We start from the raw sequence: 23897 nt of genomic DNA on the forward strand, positions 1-23897 counted from the left end.
CTGCCTTCCCTACATCTCCAAAGATTGAATGAATAGACACACACACACACACACATATATAAAAAATAACTATGACAAAAATGGTAACATTTTTTAAATAGTCATTAAAAATGTCAGTCAGTCAGTCAGTGTCTGCACCTTTCTTAGTGCTAGAAACTGTTCTCCAATTATCAGTAGTAGTTTCCTCTCTCCAGCCTTCCAGCTCCTCTTATTCTGCAAGTCTGATATCTGCCTCACAGGTCTCCAGGGTCTAATAAAGTAGCACACTGAATTTGGATAATCCAACATGTACTTTGTTTCCCCTGACCTAGGGTTTCTCCTCATTAATAATTCCTGTCTGCTAACCTTTTCTGCATAATCCTTATCCTCTACAATTCTCCAGGTTAGCCTTAATATATTTTTATGTCACTCCTGTTTAAAAAAAAATCAACTTCTACATACTTACCAGTTTAAAAAGTTTGGTGCATTTTTTTCCCTTTGCTTCATTTGTCATCCTAGTTTTTATTTTGATTTCTTAAACATCATTCTGTTTTCGTGTCTGCTCCCGACCATCTATCTTTTCCACCCTTCCACCTCCAATTGTGTCTAAGCAGCTGCAGGACTTCGTAACATCCATGACCAGCAGAGAGAGGTGCTCTATCTGAAGAGGGTGTGAACGTGACCAAGCAGGGACTTCCCTCTCTTCCTTGGGCCACAAAAGCAGGATGGCCTGCAGCAGAACATCAGCACCAACAGACAGACACCAGCTTTTGTTTGCATTTAACGGATGCTGCCCATTCACTTATGCACTCCCCTCCTCAATCTTTTTATTTTTGGCTTCTGCCTTATTTGAATCAGCACAAACTGCTATGAAAGGCGTTTCTCTTTCTTTCTTCTCTTTCTGTGCTATCAGAAATTAAATGTGTTCCACCAGCTTTACAGTTGAGTGCACATACCACACAAAAGTCAAAGGTGCCTTTGATGTCAACCTATGTAAATCCTTTACTTTCCCCCTTCCATTTCGTTAAGAGTTCCCTGCAGATGTATACCAAGTCCCCCTCCTCACCTGAGCTTTATGGTTCCACTTGACAGAGCCTCAGTGGTCAGGTCAGCAGAGCACGGTGAGCCCCGTCTTTTGGGGCCCCCGAGTCAGGAGTTTGGGGCTCTTACTGCCCCCCAGAGGGTGTGCCTGTGGATGCAAGGGGAGTGCCCAGGGCCGCCCCGTTTGACAGCTCAACACGAAGGGTTTGCTGGTGACCAAGGGGCCATCAAGGGGACCTTAACTATATACTGCTTTAGTCAGAACCACACCCATCCCCCAAGCCTTAGGGGCTGTTGTTCCCTCAGAGAAGAGGGTTGGGTTTGTAGGAGAGACCAGGCGAGGAGATGCATGGCCCGGGACAAAAGGCAGTCCTCTAGCCAGCACTGTTCTGCATGGTAGCAGTTGTATTCTTCTCCCCCTTTTTTTTGGCTTTTCTTTTGGTTAGCTGCCTTTGTGGGGACACGATGGAAGCTGAAAGGGGCAGATATGATGGATGGAACAAGCCGGGGGGGAGGCCCAGGGAAGATAAGGATGGAGGGGCCCTGTGTCGTGCTCCCTGTTTGAAGGGAACGTGCGAGGCATGGGGTGGCCTTGGGTGGTAGGGAGACTTGGGCCAGGGATAGACATAGAGTTTCTATGCTGCGTGTGTTTCATTTTAAAAGTGTGAGGGTGGAGCTTGGGGGAAGGGTGGAAATATTGGTGAGGAGTATGATGAAAAGACATGAAAGTTCATGTATGGATGAGGATGCACGCATGAAGATAGATGTTGCGGGTGGGGAATTGTTAGGGAACATGGCACGTACTGAGGAAAAAAAAACAAAAGACTTTTTGCATCGTGGGAGGTAGCTCGCAAGATGAGACCACCACATGCAGATCTGTTTTCAAGCTGAGGAATATTAAATACCGGTATGGGGGAAGTATACATATAAGTGATTTTAAGATACCTAGCTCAATTTTGAATGTATGTGAAAGTTTAAAATAGTATCAATATATGGTATTTTTAAGGGGTAGACACTGGCTTACTGCCAGTGTATGTGGGATTGTAGTGAGTGTATATGTGTGTGCATGCACTGGGTGCTGCTTTATGTGGAGCTCGGTTCTCTGGGGGTGAAAAGACAGATGAGGGTGCAGAGCTGGGATGAGGCCACAATATTTCATCATAGACAGTATAGAACTAGGGCTGGATAAATTGTTTAAAATAATCATCATCATATGACTATCCTTTGGCCGACAGCATATAATACCACACGCACGCTACATGATGTTGTCATTAATTCTGAAGCTTCACACTGGTCTCCCTCTGCTCATGTATTTCATGTAATCTACAAAACACATCACATCACAAGGATTAGGAATTGAAGTATTCCCAAAGGATTAACCTCCTCCTCTGGCCTCCTTACTGCACCTTGCACTGTGGAATGTCCTCTCAGCAAATCAATGGCAGCCTTTTCCGAGACTCGCAGTGTCCACCTTGCAGTGTGGAATGTCCTAATCCACGGAGAGGGATGCTTGAGTGCTTATAACCACAGGAACACCTTTCAACACTGCATTAAAATAAAAAACCCACCCCCCTCCCCCTTTACACTTCTCCCAAAACCATTAATTTTTCTCCATTGTTCAACAGAAATACAAAGGTCAACCAACTATTTGTTTTCAAATCTTTGGAGGTCATTCAACATGGCTTTAAGGCAACCAGTAAAAGTCTATCAGATCCACTGGATCTCTTTGTTGACGCATACAGACCACCTGCTGCATGACAAAATGCCTTACACTACATTTTCACTTCCCTCTCACCAAGAAAGATAGCAAGCCTCCTCCTGGTGCATCACAGATAGAGGAGAAACAAAAAGAAAATCGGGACAGACGCCAATCTTCCGCCCATCAGACACCAATCAGAGCCTCGCAACCTGCTGGCATCCCTCTGGAGGACTGAGATCAGTATCTGGCAGCATGCTGGTTGTCCAGGAGCAGGCAGCCTGGTGGCTGTCACCCAGTGCCCAGAGAGAGACATCCTCTTAGGGCTGGGACAAAGGTGGCCGGTCCTCAGGGATTACCCATTAGCATGCTAGTTTGTGTGTTTAACACTGGCCTGAATGGAAAGGACAAGAGCCAACACCCCGGTCTATTCTTAAGCAGGGAAGTGTTACTGTTTCAGCTGCTAATGCTGGTCTGACTTCTGCATATATGTGCATAAATGCATATATATTAGGAATTTTTGTTTCTATCGGTATGCTGTCTGACTTAATGATAACTCTGCTTTATTTTTAAGGGGGAACTGGATAGTTTTAAAGTTACGTACAAAAAATTATAAATGCATGTTTTAATATTTATGAACTAATCCAATAGAATTTAAAAGACTACATGTAAAGAGGCCTTTACATTTGTATATGATGAACATGTCCTTGACTTTTCTTTTGAATGGCCTATGAACTTGTACTTTTTTTGTTTTGACTATCAGACTGTGACATACACTGATTCAGGAGCAGAAATGCATGTTGTCTGCTGCAAGAAGTGCATATTTTTCACTTTTTCACATTTACGAGAATCTGTCCTATTCTGAAATTTATTGTAGCGTGTGAATAGGAGCAAGACAAGCCAGGTGGCAGTTCAAAGTATTGCTGATTTTTTCACTCAGAGAAAAAAGCTCATTTCTGAAAGGTCATTCAGCTATCTGTGCATTTAGCATCATCATAGTCTTTCTTTTCCTGCTTGTGTGTTAGACTAATGATGTGGAAAGACGCCTGTATGGAAATGTGTATTTGCGATTGTGTTTTGGTGTGTATGTGTGCCGACGATTGTGTGAAATGGTCCTCTTTTCCGACTGCAGTGTGTGCGATTATGTGCTCAGCCTTGCTGGCTAGTGGTTGATAATCACACTAGACGCCGTGTGTTTGTGAATCTCTTAGCTGAGGAGATTCCCACCGTGCTCAGTGTGTCTGGCCTCTGTGTGTTTTTGGGGTTGCACGCGTGACTCCGCCAGCTGTTCTATTCTCCTGTTGGCCCCCTCAACCCCACACAGCCCTTGTCCTTCGCCGACCCCTCCTTCCCTCAGAGGCCTGCTCTTCATCTGATAAGGGCTCCACTGGCCAAACCCTCAGCAGAGCTCCTCAGAGCTGCTCCTGCTAACAATACGCCCTCCTTCCCCTCTGTGCGCACACCATTTACATGTGAAAACACTGGGTCTTATCTTCAGTTCACTGGAGCAGTGGCACAACAGCCAAGTAAGTGTGCGTGCTCGTGTATGTGCGAGCAAAAGTGGCCCTGGGAGAATTGCATGAATCCAAGCAAAATGAACAGTAAACACTTACGTGACTAAATCCATATTTATATCCCTCCTTCATTTTCTGATATAATGTTATTAGAAATTAAATAAAACATAAAATATAGAGTAACCTCATCAGTCTCATCTAGTGCTAGCTGAAAGAATGAACGTCTTTATTACAAGTGGGATATAAGCCAGATTTCATCACACTTGCACTGTTTCCAATAGCTGAGAGCTATGGTAATGCTAAATGAAAGACCCTCAAGAGAGTAAAACTACTTTCTGGCTCATCTCCTTGGAATGCTGCCATGGTATCTGTTAACAATGCTTCTCATCTACATGAACATTAACATCGCCTTTCTCCTTACTACCATCATAACAGCCAACCCAGTTTCTAAACATAGTCCTCTTCCTGTCATTCTTTGCATCGTCTTCACTGTTCTTACTCCACTGACCTAATATATTCACAGGGATGGCCTCCGCTGATCCAGCCACACACTATTCAGCAGCCTATGCAGAAAGTCCAGATTTCCTCTTATTCACCGGACAGAAAAAGAGAAGTGTGCAGGGTTTTAATTAAAGGTCTGTGTAGTTAAGGGCTTGGGCTAAGCAAACATGGGCCTCCAGCATCACAGTTTAAGATGAGGTAAAGGAGTGCGGGGTGATCAGAGTATAAGCGGCTTGCAATGAAAGGGGGAGGAGGGGGCAGAGGAGAGAAAATGAGAAAGGGCAGAAAGATAAAAACTGAGAAGAGTGGAACAAAGAACAATTAGGAATCAGGGAGCAGGTAGAACGATGGAAAGGACAGGAGAGGGCCGAGTGCTGTGAAAGATGGTATCAGGCTATCTGTAAAGCGGATATTAGGGTGGGAGGGGCCAGATGAAACGGGGGCTTTGAGGGATGTTGCAATAAAAATTGAGGTGGCTAGGGAGATAATATTTGTTTTGTACCCATTAAATTATGTGTAACCCATTTGGATACTTGCCATGAACACAAATCATCTGACGGTGTAAGTTTGAATTTTGTTTTTATCAAGCAATACATAAATAGCTGTACGCACACACGAACACAGCCACACAAAACAATATTTGATACGTATGCTAATTTGGCAGAACAGAAATCAGCTTCTGCACAGGCTTGAGGTTTTTTCATTATGGTGAAATGCTTCCATCTGTTGGTAGAACTGCGACATTGCGTGACTCCGCGCAGCTGCCACTGAGGCATTCGAGAAAGTAGTAAAGGAAATCAATACTTGTGGGCAGAAGAGCACTGACTCATGCTAACCACTCACCAACCATCTCTGACAGACAGAGGTTGTTTGAAAAGGTTAAAAAGATACAGCAGCAGAAACAACCTTCGGGGTGGGCCATTTACTGTTACGGTTTGCAAATTATTTTAAACTGTTGCAGGCTTTGTTGCCTCAGTGCTTGGTATTTATCATGTGATTTTGTTGTTCACTGGTTGCTAAGGGGAACGGCCTTACTTTGAGACTGCCCCCCAAAATACACGGTGAGTGGCCTGAATATATCGAACCTAAGAGAATCCATAAGTAGATAAATCAGCAATAAAAGAATTAACATTGTATCATTGTTGAAATTGACTGTCAGTAAAATTCCTTTATTTTAAATAATAAAAGCATTTTAGTTACCAATCCTCTTCACCTGACTATTTGTAAAACCACGTCATCAAAAACGCTGATTTGATTAAAAAAAAAGATAATGGTTCTTGTTATTAAAAAATATATCATTAATATATTTCATTATTGCATCCCTTTGCTATGTTAGTTGCCCATTTTAATAGAAAAAATAAGAGAAAGCTGAAGTTTCGAAAGCTGTTTGCGTCTGTGAGCAGTTATATTTTATTAGATCAATTAAAAAAAAAATTAAAACAAAATACTGGCAGCTGTCAGCGCTACCCCTCAGCCTCCTAGTCAACACACCTGTGGTGCAAATTTCAAAATCCCACGTTATTTACAAACCCGCCCAGTGGGGTGACCACAATACCCCATCAGCCTTGTACATTTGAGAGTTAACAATCCTTATTAATCATAATAAGTTAACAGTTGAATGTAATATGTAAGATTACTGTCCCAACTGATTTACAAAAAAGTGGTCCAGATTACCTGAGGTCACCTCACTGAAGTGCTGCACAATTTCATGTACTTTATTCTGGACAGAGAACGTGGAACATGGAGCTTCCAGGGAAAGTTTATGATTTCAGGATGAGATGATATTTTTTTAAGTTTTATGTGTGTGCGACACAGAGATTGAAAAAAAAAAATGTTTGAATCCTGGATGAGGAAGTTGAATCTTGGACGAGGGTGTCTAGTGATAATGGCCAAAACATCCGATGAATCCAAGGTCCACTACTGACGATGTGTCCCAAATCTTAATATGATAACCTAGATCAGATCTCTAATCCCCCCAAAAATGGCAGATTAGCTTGGGTAAAAGACTGAAAGTTGAGGCACACAACGATGTGTGCTGCTGGTAAAGTTTGTGGGCTGCCTTTTCTCATTACAGCCATCCCTCAAGATTCTCACCATTTAACGCAATGCATTATCAGGGACTACAACATCTAGTCCTTTTACTGAATTACTACATCTAGCTCATTATTGTGCTATTGTACTGTTACACTGTGGTATGTTGCTTTTACACTCTATCATCCAGATGATAATAACATTATTATCAACACCTGTATTTAAAAAAAAAAAATTTAATGTCATAATGACTATTGTGACTCATGACAAATAAATATATAAGAATTGCATACAAAAAAGCCATACACGTAATATCTGAGTCAGAAATATTTATATCATTTCCAATGTACAGAATACAAAGGGTAAAAAGATCATCATGGACCACTTCACAAATATGTATGAGAACAAATGAGAAATAAAAAGAGAAACTGAGATATAAACTGAATCGTCTAACTGGTACAATCTGTCCTGAGAACCATTTTCCAGTTTTACAGCAATAACATGAATTCTGCTTTACCCAATAAACCTTTGCATGTTCTGATATAATAAAGTTACAGGCATAATAAATGTTCCTTTGGAGGGAAATAGGTTTTTATAATGACTATCTTTGGTTTGATTGTTTTTTATTTTTGTACCTGCATCATCACTGCTGCCTCTAGGCGAGAACTAAAAACTTAATTTCACTGTTACACATTCATCTCCCACTTTTAAACTCCAAGTAGCCTTCTACTTAAAATAGATAACTTTCTCTATTTTTTACACATACATATGTATGCATGTGTGTGTGTGTGTGTGTGTGTGTGTGTGTGTGTGTGTGTGTACAGTGTTGAACAAACCATTTGAAATGAATAAAAGAGCATTCGGATATGAATTTTGTGATTCTAATACTACTGAGGATGAATTTTCTGAATCACAAAGTTATATAAATTCATTACATTTTGGAAGACAGCGTGTTCTTAAAAGGTTGTCTGACAGCTTATTGTTGAATACCACAAACAAAGAAGGCACTAGCATAAAATAAGGCCTCAACACAATTCTTTGTATTTTCTATTTCTTTGTGTTTACATAAAATACTTACAGGCCTTCAGATAGAAATGCATTACCAGCAGGGTGGTTCTTTTGCTTAGAGGAATTATTTATGAAACTTAATACTTACATAACTTCTGCTCTTCTAACTATATAACTTATATAATCTATATAATTTCTAACTCTGGTCCTCTTCACATTTTCAGCTGGAATTTAACCAAATGACAAGAAACAGTGAACAAACAAATACTGAAAGGAAAGAAACAACCTCCACTCATCTTTAACAAATATCAATAAAATCCTATTAAAGAATCTGCAACTGTTAATATTTATCACTAGCCATATTATTAGTTCATGTTTCACATCAGCACTTCAATCAGATAAAAACTCTCTCTCACTGAGCCGCTCCCGTTTGCCACAGCTACATGGGATTCTGTTAAGTCTCTGAAATCTTCTCAGCAGGATAGATTTGATCTATTATTAGAGTATTTTGCAGTTGAATCGAAAATAAAAGTCAGACATTGTAGACACGAAATCTAAAATTGAGAGGGGAGTGTCGCAAAGTGCTGCACGACTCTGACTTCGCTCTCCAAGTGCTGCAGAAAAGTAACGCACAAAGACAAATATCACCACTGACACACAACATTACATGTTAATGAATATGTTGATGAAATAGCTCCTACTTCTTTAGAGATACAGTTTGTGGTCACTGGTAGGTAATATACACAGTAATTCTTCAGGGGGAGAATTCAACCAAACTAGTACAGCTGTGATCCCAGCAGGGGGCGCCAACACACAAGCTCAGTCCACCAGGGAGAGCTGTTCTTCAGTGATATGTCAGCAACAAGCTGAGGTCACTGTTCAGCCTGTCAGTCCTTGTTGAATCACCTCAAGCGGGTCTTTGCTGTGGACTGTCCTGGCATCATGCTGCCCTGCAGCCTGGTCCTTGAGTCCTGCAGTCTTTAAGGTCCATCAGTCTCCACTAAAGCAGCTACAGCTGGGCCGACTCCTCTCCGGAGCAATCGCTCGGCCGCGTGCCTGTGGCCACAGTTCTGGGTGTTGAGGGGGTGCAGGGATGAGCCGCGGGGTGGCTCACGGGGTCCTGTGGGGCCTCATATTGAGGAAGCTCGCCTTCTGAAGAAAGCTCTCCATCTTGGAGGTAAGGGGGCGGAGGGAGGTCAAACCAAGGAGGTCGACTAAAGACAGAGAAGAAACATTACACTGGGTTGTACAATCGTTTCTGTGCCAGCGATCAAGAGCAAGGAAAAAGAACAAAACAGGATGTATTCTCCCATCTGAGAATATAATGGAGTTAAGTAAGAACTATTTTGAACTGAAGTTTCACCTTTTCTCATTTAGTTTCCATTAATATGAATAATTATGCAATTGTTTAGTTTTTTTCCACCGTTTGAAACAAGAACACTGAGTGTCTGTTAAAAGAAAGCAAACTTCCTTCTTTTTATCAGGATCTCATTACTATTATTTTGCCATTTTAGCAAATGTTCTCTTTTTTGGAGCTAATATCTGAGCAGGAACATTTGTGTTTAATAATAAATGAGTATACAACAGTTACACGATTGTTCATTGCAAATAACATAAAAGCACTCGTGGGAAGCATGCTGACAGATTTCTGATTGAAAGTAGATCATAGTTTGATAGAACAGCACATTTGAGCACTGCTATTTCTTTTCATTTTTCTTTTTGGATCAGTCTTAGGTTACAGTGTGAAAATGTAGAAATATGTATACAGACACTAGAACTATTTGTTCATCTCACCTGACATCTAGAACAGCTTGTGAGTATGATGGAGGGGAATCCATGGAAGGTGCTGAGGGATACAGGGTCCCAGACAGTAGCTGCAGAGCTCGAGGTGTTGAGCTGTATTGACCGGTTGTGGTGGGTGAGCCAGGGGAGAGTGCCGGACCTCCAGTGTGTAAGTGTCCTCGGTCCAAGATGACCAGACGGGACAGCAGCAGGGGCTGGTGATGGTGGTGGGTATGTGAACTTCCTCGTACGCCTCTGGGCAGCAGAACGCTGCGTTTTCTCTGGTGATGGAGAACCAAAGCCAGCAAGGCTACCACAAGGACAAAGATGACGGTGCTGCCGATGACAGCGTAGGTGATGCTAGGGTAGTAACGCAGGCGATAGTCCAGTGTCACAAAGTCCTGGCCAGGAGCTTCTGTGCAAGAGAGGAAGGAAATGAAGAGCAAACTAAGGATGCATAATGTAGGTGGATGAGAAAAAAAAAAGGATTAGTGGTGCTGAGGGACTCAGAGGGGAATGGAGGAAGGAAGGATGTAGAGGAGGAGGAAGAGGGGAATTTAATTTAAGGAAGATGAGTTGTGGTGTTGGAGAGCCAAGGGAATGGAGAAGGGAGTAAAGGAGGCAGGCATGAATATCAAGCAGTAAATTGTTTTTAGGTTCATTTGGAAATGTATTCTATGTGATTCAACAGCGGCAGCCTCTCCTGGAGATGAGAGTGCTAAGCAATACGCATAAAGCAGTCAAACTCACCCTAAGAGCTCCAAGAGACAAAGAGAACAAATCAACCATGGTGCACCAGTGCAGAGGCTACTTCTAAAGCCTGGTTCATAAACAGGGACTCTTTAGTATGACAGAAAAAGAAAGGAGAGGGAAGCTAAATAATTCATAGTGAGGGCAAAACAGCTTATAGCATTTTTAGATAAAATGCAACTTGAAGATGAGAGCGGGCAGCGAAACACCAGGGGCCGTCACACTTTGCCATGTTTGTCCCAGGGAGATGCAGAGTTTGCAAACTACTCAAGAGTCCAGTGAACCTAATGTTCACAATGAGAGCTGGAGCCAAACACACAAGCGCAGAGCAGCCTACCTGCTGCATGAAATGAGGAAAAGGATGACAGTAAGGCTACAGGGCACTGCAGCTTATTATTTTAGATAGGATGAGGAAGGGCCGCTTAAATATTTCCGCTGACTGATATTACAGTGTGAGAATTTCAATCAGGCGTCGGGATGGGGCTCATGTAAATGGTGTTTCAGCTTACCAGCTGACTGTACTGTTCTATTAAGGAGAGGCAGCAAGAGAGTCGAAAGAAATCTATTTATTACAGAGCTGCAGAAAGGATGTGCTGAGGAAAAATGACTATATCTAAGTATTTTACAGTTGCTATTTCACTTCAAATTACACTAATGCTAACTAAGGCTGTGAATATCAAACCTTAAAGTTCAAAATACTTTCCTCGTTCTCTGCTCAAGGTTTCCATTTGCTACTTAAAAGGCCATGTGCATTAAAGCCTAGGAAACTAACTTCTTCGTCCACAAGCCATCATGCAGACAGTTGAGGCTATTGCCCAGATAGCTTGCCAGGAAATGACCATTACAAGACATCTTAAGGTCAAATCAATAGTCTGAAAGTGCTTCTAACTGTAAGGATTAGATCCGCAGAAAGTGCAAGGTAAGGCAAGCCTTTTTTGGAGCTTTTTGAAGTATTCCATGCTTATACAGACTTACAGGCTCTTGAGGGATATTGTGTTTAGTACAGAGTAGAGATCTTCTCCGCATTTATGAGGTAGAGGTACAGAGACCCAGAGAACAGAACCACGAAAAGCTCAAAGTCAACTAACGTGAGTCTTTCATAGTGATTATTATACCAGCTAAGATGCTTATGAAATGGAAGTCCACTTTCTGATTTCATCTGCATCAATTTACACACTACTAATATGCAAGGAAACAGGAACATGTGTAAACCATCGGACTAACAAATGCAAGCTTTCCAGTTCAGTCCCAGGAGGATCTGCCACATCAAATATGTGGCGCTCCCTGCTGTGGTAACCTCTGGTGAATAAGTGAGCAGCTGAAAGTAAGGACGGAAATTCAAATCATGCTATGATTCCAATGTGTACACAAAGGGAAAGTTCTACATTTTTGGAGAGGGGACAGCTTGAAGCAGCAAAAAATTAGAGCCTGACAGATATTTAAGGAACCTGAAGGACATTTTTCAGGATTTTTAAGGCTGATATTGATACTGCACAGTTTAAAACCTTCACATTCAGGAACACTGGATGATATTTGTATATTATATTTTATCAGTTAACATTTGGAGTTTGTATTTGTTTATTTAATCATTTACACGCATATTGGCCGATATTAACTATCTGTATCTGCTTTTATAATGCTGAAAAAAGAAATTTTATTTAATTTAGAAAGTAAGGAAAAAATGTGAAAGTTCTGATGTTCCAGTCTCTGCAAACAATTTTACAGCAATTTTCTTGTATGTTTTAATATAGGATCCAAAACAGGAAACATTTTTTAACTTCTATACTAGATTTGAATGTAAACTAAGCCTACTATTGAATTGTGTTTTTATATTTACTCTTTACTCTTAGACTGCTGAACACAGCCAAAGCTGCAGCTGTAAGAATAAAAACTAAAAATGCCTTTTAAGCATTCATTTACTAAAATACTAAATTATGATCCATCACAGTCCTTATCTTAAAGACAGAGCTGTGACACTGATAAATCTGTTAACTTATACAGTTTTCTTCCCCCAAAAAAGCTTTGACTAGGCTGGACTTTATCAAAGTAGCAGCTCTGTTCCAGTTCCAGTAATTGTGATTGGTCAAATGGTGCCAGCACCACCCCTTTCATGTGAACACTCAGAAGAAACCCTTATGAAATTAGGCTTCATAATAACTTAATAATAATAATACAGTTTTGTGTGGCTGCTTATCCTGATTCCTAATGTTAAGGTCAGTAAACCAGATAATGGAAAGAAACCCAGAGTGTAATGAAATCACCTCATAGCACAAAGCGCTAGCTGCCTCAGCACATGGACACAATAAGTTTTGACTGATTGAAAGCAAGTACAAATCATCACTGTGCAACACACAATAAAGCATAACGCTATGAGAAACATTTTTTTACAACCAAATTTTATTCTGATTTAACTGCTACATAACATTAAGATATATTTATGCCTCTAATCAGAAGAATTGTTTGTTTTGACAAACCAGCAACCTTCTGTCGAGACAGAAGATGGTTTTCAGCTTCCATTCTCTCTCTTCCAGACACCAAGCTGCAGGTTTCCTCTGCCTACCTGACCTTGAAGGCCCAGGGGAACCTCTGCAGTGTGTGCGTGTTTGTAAGTGTGCTCACACATACTGCTGAATTCCCATCAACCAGCCTGGCATACAGCCTATTTGTGAACCAGCGTGTATAGTCAGGGGCCCCATGCCTTAATTAAATCTAATCTAATTCAGATGCTCCACCCGCCTGCTACCCAACCAGACACCAGCAACTAAAACAAGCCCCCTCGACCCCTCCCTTGTGATTTTTAAATTGGCCAGTCCTTCACGCTACCAATTAATTATGAACTGGACTCGGTAGAGAAAGGCAAAAACAAAGAAGAATCATTTCCATAATTACCTATTTAAAAAAAAAAGAAAAAAAGGCGCAAATAAAGAGATCCCACCACTGCCAAACTATGCTGCCTATCGGGTTTCAGTGCAGCCTTCTGGGAGCAGAAAGAAACATACACAAAAGAAACTCATATTGCTGTAACATTAACAATGGGAGCCTATTTGGTGCATTAGCGGCAGAGGTCTGAAAGGCTGTTCAAATCACACAGGAGATAAAAAGACAGGGAGAAAAGAGGGTGAAGCAGAGACCCTCTCTGTCAGGGGGAGAGAGAGGGGGATGGATCCTGTGTGGCAGCGCCCCCACCTCCCACCCCATACTGTGTGCGTGATTGAGCCCTGCTGCCTATTCTGTATGGTTTAGTTGAAGTTCTGGTACAAAGAATGGTGTCATCATCACATGCAGAGATAGGTGAGCAAGTCTCATCATCAAAATGGAATTTTTGATAAGCTCTGTAATGATGCTGGAGCAACACGATACAGCACTTCAATAAATATCTATAGTCAGTGCAACACGGTGGATCTGAAACCAAATTATTTGTAAAAATATTCTAATAAATGATATAAAATGAGACACAAGGTCATTATTTACATGAATAAAAACATCTTGTCTGCGCTGTGCCTGTGGACTCTGCTGTGTGTTAACTTGCTGCCAGACTGAAGAGAGAGCGAGAAGGCACAGCTGGTATCTGTGCATCAATACTCCATTTATTTTTGATGACAGTGACTGAGTCCCAGTCAAACTCCCATTCTTTACAGACACACAGTCACAGCACACGGGATATAATTATTTGCTTTGATCTGTAAAGCTTGCTATTATCTGCCCGTAAACCTAATTTCTGTGAGGAACAAGTTCACACATCTAGTGCAAAATCTAGTGCAGTCGTTTATTATATAGGATACTGCAAAGACTTTCGGCACCATAGACATTCAGATTTGTAAACATCCAGTGGCACAAGGTAGAAAACTACCTTATTTGTCTGTGTCTATATGTCATGTCGGGTCTTACACTCCACCTTTCTGGGAACTCCCAGGCCCTCCAAAGGCCTATCTCCCCTCACCACACTCCCTGCCGGTAACTGATGCCCTCAGGGGTTGGTGCGTTGGTGGTTCTTGGTGTCCGGGCTGGGCGCTCAGGTATGTACCAGCTCACTCCCGGTGACTACTTGGCGGTGCCTGTTGCTCAGGCCTCATCCGGGGCAAAGGGGGCCCTCGGGCCTCCGGCCTCTGGGCCTGCGGCTCGGTTCACTCTGGCACAGCTGGCTGCTGGCAGAGCCGGCTCCATGCCTGCTTCATGCCCTGGGGGACAAGGCTCTCTACATCCTCTAGCAGACCATTACATGGGGAAACAGGTGTGCACACGGGTGTTCACTGTTCATAGACATAAACTACACCTCTATTGGCTGCTATTTCCAAGCACAATGTGCGCTGTCGGACCTGCTTGCTACACAACAACATTCAATATTTAGTATTTACTGCTGTTTACACTTAGCTAGATTAACGTGATGGTGTTGTGTTTAGTATGTTGCTCTGTTTTTTTTTTTGCTTGTTTTCTCTTCTTTTTCTCTCAACAGGTGACCCAGGAGATTTTTTTTCTCTTCTTTCTCTTTTTAAGTGCCCTTTCTCACGGTCCCTCTTCCCTTCTGTTTTTCTTTTACTTCATCTTTCTTTCTCCCTTTCCTATCCCTCAGTCATGTCTGTCTGTAACAACTGAAAATAAAATAAAATAAATAATAACAACAAAGGTCGATCAAATGGACCAATACGGCAAGGCCGTGATGATCCATTTGGTAAAGTAAATCCATTGGGTATTCTTGTTGGTCTTCTGACGGCTAAAGAACCAAATGGGACAGGCAAAAAAAAAGGTAGAAAACTACCAGGAAGTCCTGGGAACTGATGTAAAGTTCACATTTCTGGCAGTTTGAGGTAGCTTAACCTTGCCGAATGAATTCTTCAACATGACTAAAACTACAGTCGTATAGCCCTGCAATCCCATCACTGCATCACTCTTTGATTACTAAAAGACACACAATCAACAGAGATAGCAAACCTGCATAACTACAAGACCACTGAAAACCCTGTGAAAGTGAACCAGGAGGACTGCTACCGTTTTAAAGACACAGGTTGGTTTCACCAAACACTGATACTACAATTTCTGCAACTTGTTAATTGATGAATAAAACATGTCATCATAGTAGCAATCGCAACACATTTCTTTCTTTACTCGTCGTGAATGTCCTATCCTTCTCCAATAGCTTTGTCAAGGAACTCTAGCAGGACATTCCATTTGACCTAAATGTCATGATCAAAGCTCAACATCAAAGATCACTACAAGCTTTCCTGTCTTGTCAAACTAGACATGAAAGGCTTGAATACTTTCGTGCTGTTGAGCAACAGCAAAGCTGCTTGGCCACGTTTGACTTCATGATTCCAAAGTGAAAGGATTTATTGTCTTATTTAATTGACAACCATTACAAAAACTACACTTTTAAAATCCTGCTTTTTCACAATTTACAAAGTTGGAGCTTATGAGTGATTCCCAACCAGGAGTACTAACCCACAAAGTAATTCTATAGCTGTCAATGGTTTTAACAAAATAATTGGCTACAATGAAATAATATTACAAAAAACAACAACACCATACTGAGTGGATAATTGGTTAGGATAAAAATGGTAAAAGTAATAAGTGCATTGTAGTATATTTACTCAGAATAATCCCCTTCATATGGCAGCATGTTGAAAGGGGCTGCACTTTTGTTCTGCATTAATACCCTCTCTCTGCAGTGCTCCCAGCGCCACTGGCACCTCTTACACTGCATCGACACTGCGTTTATAAACTCGTAAAGCTTCCATATGTGGAGGCTTGGGGAGAGGGGCGAGGTGTAGCCTTTCAAATAAGCCCCTCTAATCACATCAGAGTGCCTTCTCCCCACATCTCTCCACCTCACACTCCCCTCTCGCCTACACTCAACTACCTCTAGTGCCTTTTGTTTTCCCATCTTTTTCTTCTTGTCTATTGTCTGCCTCCCCCTGCATGGTGCTCCCTCCTCTCCTCTCCTCTTCTCTTTACTTGGTGTTTTCTTGCTGGTCATGCTGGTAATTTACTGTCATGGATATTTAATGTACTTGGCCATTCTGATACACCAGGCCTGAGAATAAATTAAGCAAAATTGTTATAAATAGCTAAAGGGATAATTAAAAAAAAAAGAAAAAAAAAAAAGAAAAGAAAAACAAACAAACAAACAAACCCCCTCATACACCTCCCATCCTTATCTCACTTTTTCTCTCCAAATTTTTACTACTTACTTTTCAGCAGTTCATTATATCCCACCTCTATTGATCTTATTACCTCTGCATGAGAGAGAAGATTTAAAGGAGCGCACAGAGGTCACAGGCGGTTGTTAAAAGAGGACACAGAAAGAAACATGTCCAAAAGGGAGAGGGAAGAGAGAGTGTCTTTTGAAGTTTTATGCACACAGCTTTGCCAAACTGAACTCCACCTAAAATCTATTAAATGAGATAGAGTCATAGACCCCCTGCTGTATGCCTTCAGTACCAGGAACACACTCCTTTTGTCTGCATCTCTTTGTGTCATCCTTTCTAAACCTTGCTAACAGTTTTTATTTTTTGACATCTTCCCTTTTTCCTATTTTTGTGTGAATTAGAAAGGACTAAAACAAGAATGGGAGCTGTCAGGAATTCAGCCTTGATCAAGCGAGGTCCTACTAGGTAAAAATAGCTAAATGATAGGCTTGCACTCAAACTGTGCAATTCTTAACTGGTACCTTTTATTTAAAACAACAATTTGGCCGATAGCTCATACTATTTTTTTTCCCGATTTCATTTTTGTTCTTGACATTTTCCTACTCTGTGTCATAAAAAAAAAAAAGACATCTTGAGTCTGAAAATTACAGTTTGACAGAATTTCAGGTCGTCGAACTTTAATCCATGATTTACTGAAACGTGCAAAAGTAAATGGAAATATAGTATACAAGACAAAAAATAAGTTGTACAAATCTATAAAGCTTAAGAAACTTAATTTGTCAGCACAACCTAAACTTTCTAATGTAAGCTTTCTTGTAATTTCTTTAAGCAGGCTTCAGGAATAGTTCTCCAGGCTTCTCAAAGGACATTCAAAGCTCTTCTTTGGATGTCTGCTGCTTTTTGGTCTGCTGTCTGTCGAGCCACACTGCTTCAGTAATGTTGAGGTCCAGACTCTGGGGAGGCCAATCCATGACTGAGTGTTTTTCTATCCAGGTATGCTTTGACTGCACTGGCAGTGTGTTTGGGATCGTTGTCATTAAGAAAGATTAAGACATTGCCAATCAGACAATTTACAAATGGTATTACATCAAATTATTGGATCAAAATCTGATGGTGCTTTTCTGTGTTGATAATTCAACAAGATCCCCAAACCATGACAGAGCCTCTACCGTGTTTTACAGATGGCTGAAGACACATACTGTTGTACCTCACTCTTGATTTTCATCGTACATACTGACAGTCGCTCTTTAAAAAAAGAAGGATGACCTGGACAAGAACTATCCAAAGAACAACTCAAGTTCAAAACCACAAAAATGAAAAAACATCTGGTTCCTTGAAAGGAAAATACAAAGAAATTAGGTGTAGCTGAAGACTGTAGCTGACGAAACGCTGAAGATAAAGCAGTTTAGAAATAAAAAAATATAGCAACAACATGATGAATTTAGCAGAATACATTAAGCACTCAGAAAGTTGATGTTTTCTGATAATATATCAGTACTATACAGTAAGATTTTGTTACCTACCAATCAGACAGAACCAAACGATGTGTGTACACTCATATTTTGGTCAATACTCATTGGAAAGCCCTTTCTACTAAGATTCACATGATAATGTAGGACAGCCTGTAGGCAATCAGAGATTAAGCTTCGACATCAACATATGCCTTAACTGAAATTAAAAACAAAAATTCACTGAGGAACTGCCTCAAAGCACATGAGACAGAATACTGGTGAAAATATAGTACATGTCCACAAACACAGAAAACTGTATGCAGCTACTGAAGCAAAGTGAGGGCCGATGTTAGTGCACAATAGGCTATTGAGAGTGCAGTGATTAAAACAAGCTCCAAAGCACTCTTTTGTCTGTCTTTAATCAAACTACTCTGCAGATCAACGGCTGACATGCCGCTGGGTTGCTGAGATACAAGCATTTTTTTTTTTTTTTTTTTAATGGAGCCCATTCCTTTGGCTACTTGCCAATGAATATGCTAACTAGCCACTGTCAGAATACACTTATCCGAAGATGAACGAGCAAAATAAAAAGAAAATTTTTTTTTTAAAAAATCGGCCTAATAAAAGACTCCACATATCTTAATTGCCACACTTAAAACGCCTCTGAATAAAGGGAATGAAGATATTTCCTCCCTCTGGCTCATTCCTGAGGGATAAGATAGGGGCTGCACAGATGTTCTGTACTTTCCCCATGCACAGAAGACTCATTTCGCATTCACAAAGTCTCAAATTTAAAAAGCGTTCAAAGTAGGGTGGGGTGGAGGCTGTGTGTGCGTGGGGGGATGGGTAATCATCCTCCACTTTCTGCATTCCAGGTTTGCTTCAACCCCCGGAGTGCGCCTGCCTTCAAATGCTAGAGCTGATATAGGAAAGTCGCCGCTGTAGCCTCTATTAGATATAGTAACTTTGTCTGATGCTGATTATGGGTACGAGGTTTCTGGCTGATTTGGAATTTCTCCTGCCACCGTTGCAAAAGCAGAGTGATAAAATAAGGTGTGCAATGGATGAAATGCCTACCATCATGTATTAGCACACTGGCGAGCAAAGGGAACAAAAGTGCACAACAACGGAGAAGAGAACCACTAGGTGTCAGGCTGTTCACATGTTTACACATGCACGGTGCAACGTTTAGTATTAGGCGGGCATCCAGGGTAAGGAGAGGGCGTGCATTGGGTTTGCAGAGTGTGACGAGGAAGCCATGCCATCTGGCTTCAAACACACCCACAAACAGATACACACACGTGGCATTAAGACCCGGTCCATTGAATACAGCGTGAACATTAGTCAGGAACGTACATTCGTGAGCAGAACTTGCTGAAAGTTTAGCAGAAATAAAGTTCAAACATTTTCACGCGCACACCCACGTATTCACAGACAGACTGCTCTCAGATCCTCATACGAGTGAAAACAGCAGTACAAACAAAATTCCATAAATCCTTTCATCCTTGTCCAGAGCGTGTTAACTAAACCCACGCCACATGGTGATTAAAAAAAAAAAAAAAAAAAGTGGGGTGTGCGGGGAAGATACTACAAACCACAACTTCTTTGGTTCATTAATGCCTTTATTCTCTGTAGACGAGACTATCAGCAGAACGGAGTCTAGAGGGTGAAAAAAGCCCAAACTCTTAAAGTGATGGTTACAGTTTCAATGAGCACAGCTACAAAAAGGGGGGAGGGGGGGGGGATTAGAAAAGTACTTTCACTGTCTTTTGGAACATGTTTACACCTGCAGATAAACTGAAATCTGCATGTAGAATACAACACAATTGCCACACTTGGATTTAATACTAGCAATCTATCCTTCTCGTTGGCATTCTGCCTGCATTGTGATTTAGCTGATTTTTTTCCTTTAATTTTTCATGTACACCATGTAAAGAAGGAGAGTAGGTGTGAGGGTGGGAGGCTTATCCGTTGTCAACAAAAACACGCAGCAGAGGTAGCAACACTAGATTCTTTTTATTTACGGGAGAATGAGAATGTGCCAGTTGTTGACTTTGGAGATGAGAGCTTTAGCAGCAGAGCAGACATTTGTAGTGGTTTTATTTCGATCTCTTCACACCATCTAATGCAATCCAATCATTCTGAAATCCAGATCAACTCCAGCAGGAGTCTGGCTGTTTCTCTCACATGCTGATAGTGTTAGTGTAGCAGATAGCATGTTAGCACCTCACTAACACAATCCCCTTTATCTACTGCAGATAGGACACCCAGATACACATCAAAGTTTTGAGTTCCCCTCATAAATGGGACCCATGCCTCACATCTATCCCAGCTCATGTTTTCGGCACTGCACTCGAGACGTATGGTGTTTGCTTGTGTGTTGTGTCTTACAGATGAGACGCGTCCACTCAGGCAGCACTGATAAATGGCTTTTGGTACAGGCAAAGAAACTGTGAAACACTAAGGGATATTTCATCTGGAAGATACTTAAGAAACATGTGATGCCTTTTACTCCTTCTTTGAGCAAAGTCTGTAAGATCCAATACTTTCAATGAGAGAACATTAGTAAGTGAATTTGAAGCAAATGAAACCGTGATTTCTGACCTACTCCCATTGCCAAAGCCTTCTGAACAACTGCCTACATGCAAATAATTTCAGGCTGGCAGTATTTTCAACCAAAGAACAACAGCTCGATTTATTTCAGTCTGCTCTAAACACGCTTAACTTGTGCAGATCAAAATACAGTACAAGTGGTTGCTTTTAAAATTGCACTAGAGTGTTTGAACCCTGGCTATTTCAAATTAATTTAAACCCCTGCTCTCTCGAAATATTAGGGTTATGCACCCAATACTTCAGCATCTGAGCCTCCTTACTGTTCTCTGTGCATTACTCTTTTATAAACTTTTACTGCCAACAAACATCCTCCTGGTGGGATATAAAAAATTGATTGAAAGCTGCTCTGTAAGCCAAGCTAGGAAGCAAAGCATGTTAACTGCTCTGCAACAGTGCCGTTCCAGATCCCTTTGGCATCCTAAAATTAATATTCATGCTCCATGTTGTCACCCCGTTCCTGTTGCTGTGGCTCGTCATGTAGTGTGTCTCCTCTCGTTAGCATGCGTAGAGAAAGCGTGAATTAAGGACAGGCCTGCGTATAGGCCTGCCAGTCTTTCTTTCTCACCTCTTTTTGTTTTTGTGGAAGAGAGCAGTGAAAAATAACATCTATATTTGTGCTTGCATGTGTTTTTGTACGTCTATCCTATTTCTTTCCTTCCATCTGTCTGTATATTCTTTAGTCTGTACATGTGTGTGTGTTTGTGTGTATATGTATGAGTGGTGCTTTAGGGAAGGAAGGTTTTCATGCTTCATCGGGCCTCTATTTGCCTGTCCTGTAATAACTTGTTCGCTCCATTGCTTGCCACTATCAGACCCCCCACGTGCCCCCCCACAACACTCTGTCAGAGCTTACCGTGGGCGGGAAGAAGAGTGGAGGGGAGGTGGGTTAGAGTTAATGGATGGCTCCGGCATCTGGAAACCATCCACAGATGTAAAGAAAGAAGAACACAGTACAAGGACAGAGGGGAAGGACTGACTAAAAAGGTGAGGAAGTTTGCTTTAATCAGTGCAAATTACATAGGACGATTTAATATATTGATGTATTATACAAGGCAATTCAGAGAGTAAGAGAGCTCTGCATTGGTAGGGAATAATTATATCCCATATTTACAAATAAGTAGCAGCATCTTTTTCAGCTGAGGTGGTAAACTATACATGTATTTTTTGGTTTTTGCATATATATTCAAGCATAAGTATGGAACAAACTGTAATTGGTCAGCTGTGGGATTATCAGTTATTAACTTCAAAAAATAAATTTCTCATCTAACCATGGCTGTGTTTTGTTTGGAGCTAGTTAAGTTTAAACAAGAAAAAAGAAAAAAGGGAAACTGAAAAAAAGAACAAACAAGCAAATTCTTTAAATAATTTAAAGGCTTTCACCACTTCAGTGTACAATGCAAACTATTAAATGTTGCTGCTATTGAGGGATAACAGGAGAGCCATGAGAAGTGAGACAAAAGAGTAGCCACTCAAGCAGAGTGGTGAAGTACTCTCAGGTATGTTTATCAAAAAAAAAAAAAAAAGAGAAGAAGACAAAAAAGATGGGCTGTGAGTCACTGTTGACTGTATATCTCACAGCGGCAGCAACAAAAATGTCCCACTCATCTTTCTTTTTGTAACATGTTGAAAAAGAAGCTCGCATGTGGGAGCTTCAACTCTTCGTTTTTACAGAAAACCTTTCAGTGGAGTGGCGTGGTTGTTGAACGGCTATTATTTATTTGATTTTTTTCCTGGAGGAAGAAGAAGAATGGGGAGGGTGAGAGGTTGCTCAAGATCGTTGAGAGGCTTTGACTACAAGCCCGTCCCACCAGAACCTGACGGGCATGGTCTCCATGGCAACTGTTCTTTGGGGCCATAAGGTGAGTTAAGAAAGAGCGGAGGGGCGGAGGCCAGCCTGAGAATGGACACAAAGCAAACTCAGATGCCTCACAGGCATGACCACGAATCCTAGATGTGATGGACATGAGTGATAGGGCTGGAGATACTCAGGTGTGTTTGTGGATGTTCAGGGGTGGGATTCACCATTATTATTATAATACAGTAAGAGGCCAGATAACTTAAATGTTATCATTCAGAGAAACAGAAATCGTAGATTGAGAATTTAATCTGTGATTCATGAAAGAAAACTAAAATACGGAGAAATTAAGTCCTAGCAGAGAGTGGGATGTAAACCATACTGTAAAACAGTAACATTTTAGTAAAGCACTTTTAGCTACTTTTAGCTTAGCTACAGTTTATTTCTGTTATAATTAGCTTCTAATTTAATGTGGAATATATATTTTATTTTTATTTATTTTCATTTTTTTACAAGGTCATCTCACAAAAGTGCCCAAAAAACAATAAAAGGCAGTGTCTGATGCCAGGGAGGATTAGGCTGAGTTGATCTGCAAATGATGCTATCGTGTGGCTATTTGGATTAAAAAGTGACAGTTTTAGAGCCACACAGCACAGGAAAAAAACAATTTCAACCAAAGTCCAATTACTGACAGTCTGGCAGCAGCAACAATATATTTTTTTCTGTAACGGAACAAGTCTTCTAATAACTGGTTAGCACAGAAGCGAGGACTGCTCAGTACATCCCACATGTTCTCTGTTCTCACTGTACACACTCTTATCTATGATGTTGTTTCTCCATTCTTGTGTCAGTATCTCTCAAATCTTTTGTTCTCTTCACCATTAATTTAAGTTTCACTGTCAGTCAGACTTATTTCATGGCTCTTCAAAGCATTCGGATCTCCATGTTCCATCAACAGTATAGTCTGAAAGAGTTTCTCAGCTTAATAAATAAACAGACGTGATTAAATGTGCATCCTTTCTCAGAAGCATCTGAAAAAATAAATCTATTTAAATGTAATGCATTGGTGACTGATGATTTTTAAAGTCATTCATTTTAAAAAGAAGTAAGATTTTTTTCTAATCAGAGGAAATGATTTTTTCTTTCTTGCTCATTCTGTTTGAGAATTCATTTGTGGAAAAACTCGCACTGGCTGACACGGCTAATCCATCACCATGAACATTACCACGTTTTCCTTCATGGTCATTGTGTGCTCTGCTTTTGAGAGGCATTTATGGAGACATGTGGAACTGGAGAAGCATCTAGGTGTTAGGTTTCTTCATATAAATGTCTGGTGCAATTAAACCCCCATTAGGACTGTGTCAAACAAGGAAACAAGAAAGAAGTGTGGTAAGAAGAGGTGTGTCCCCAGCTGAACAGGAATCATGCACTAGCATTTATGTGATGTCCCCTAGATTATAATCATTTCTCATAATCATATCCATTATCATTTTTAGGGAACAAAAGCCAACTATGTAAGAAGGCAATATGAGTGTTGTGTGTTTCTAATATCACAGCAATCTTGAACACTCTTGCTTAGCTAGGACAACAACC

At 40.9% G+C, this 23897-nt stretch overlaps 1 protein-coding gene across 3 annotated transcripts in view; it reads right to left on the reverse strand.

Annotated features, from left to right (window-relative positions):
• Positions 1-7078: 7078 nt before the first annotated feature.
• The window catches only part of ldlrad3 (low density lipoprotein receptor class A domain containing 3), a 100149-nt gene continuing 83330 nt past the window's right edge, over positions 7079-23897 (reverse strand). For all 3 annotated transcript variants that reach the window (XM_005941755.3, XM_005941753.3, XM_005941754.2), the window contains exons 5-6: positions 9565-9967; positions 7079-8984 (exon numbers count right to left, since the gene is read on the reverse strand). In XM_005941755.3, the coding sequence (XP_005941817.1) occupies positions 8780-8984; positions 9565-9967 (608 nt within the window). In that variant the 3' untranslated portion in view covers positions 7079-8779. The remainder of the gene's footprint in view (positions 8985-9564; positions 9968-23897) is intronic.

Source organism: Haplochromis burtoni, unplaced genomic scaffold (genome assembly GCF_018398535.1).
Source record: "Haplochromis burtoni strain Fernald_Lab_line unplaced genomic scaffold, NCSU_Asbu1 Contig_322, whole genome shotgun sequence".
NCBI classification, from domain to species: domain Eukaryota; kingdom Metazoa; phylum Chordata; class Actinopteri; order Cichliformes; family Cichlidae; genus Haplochromis; species Haplochromis burtoni.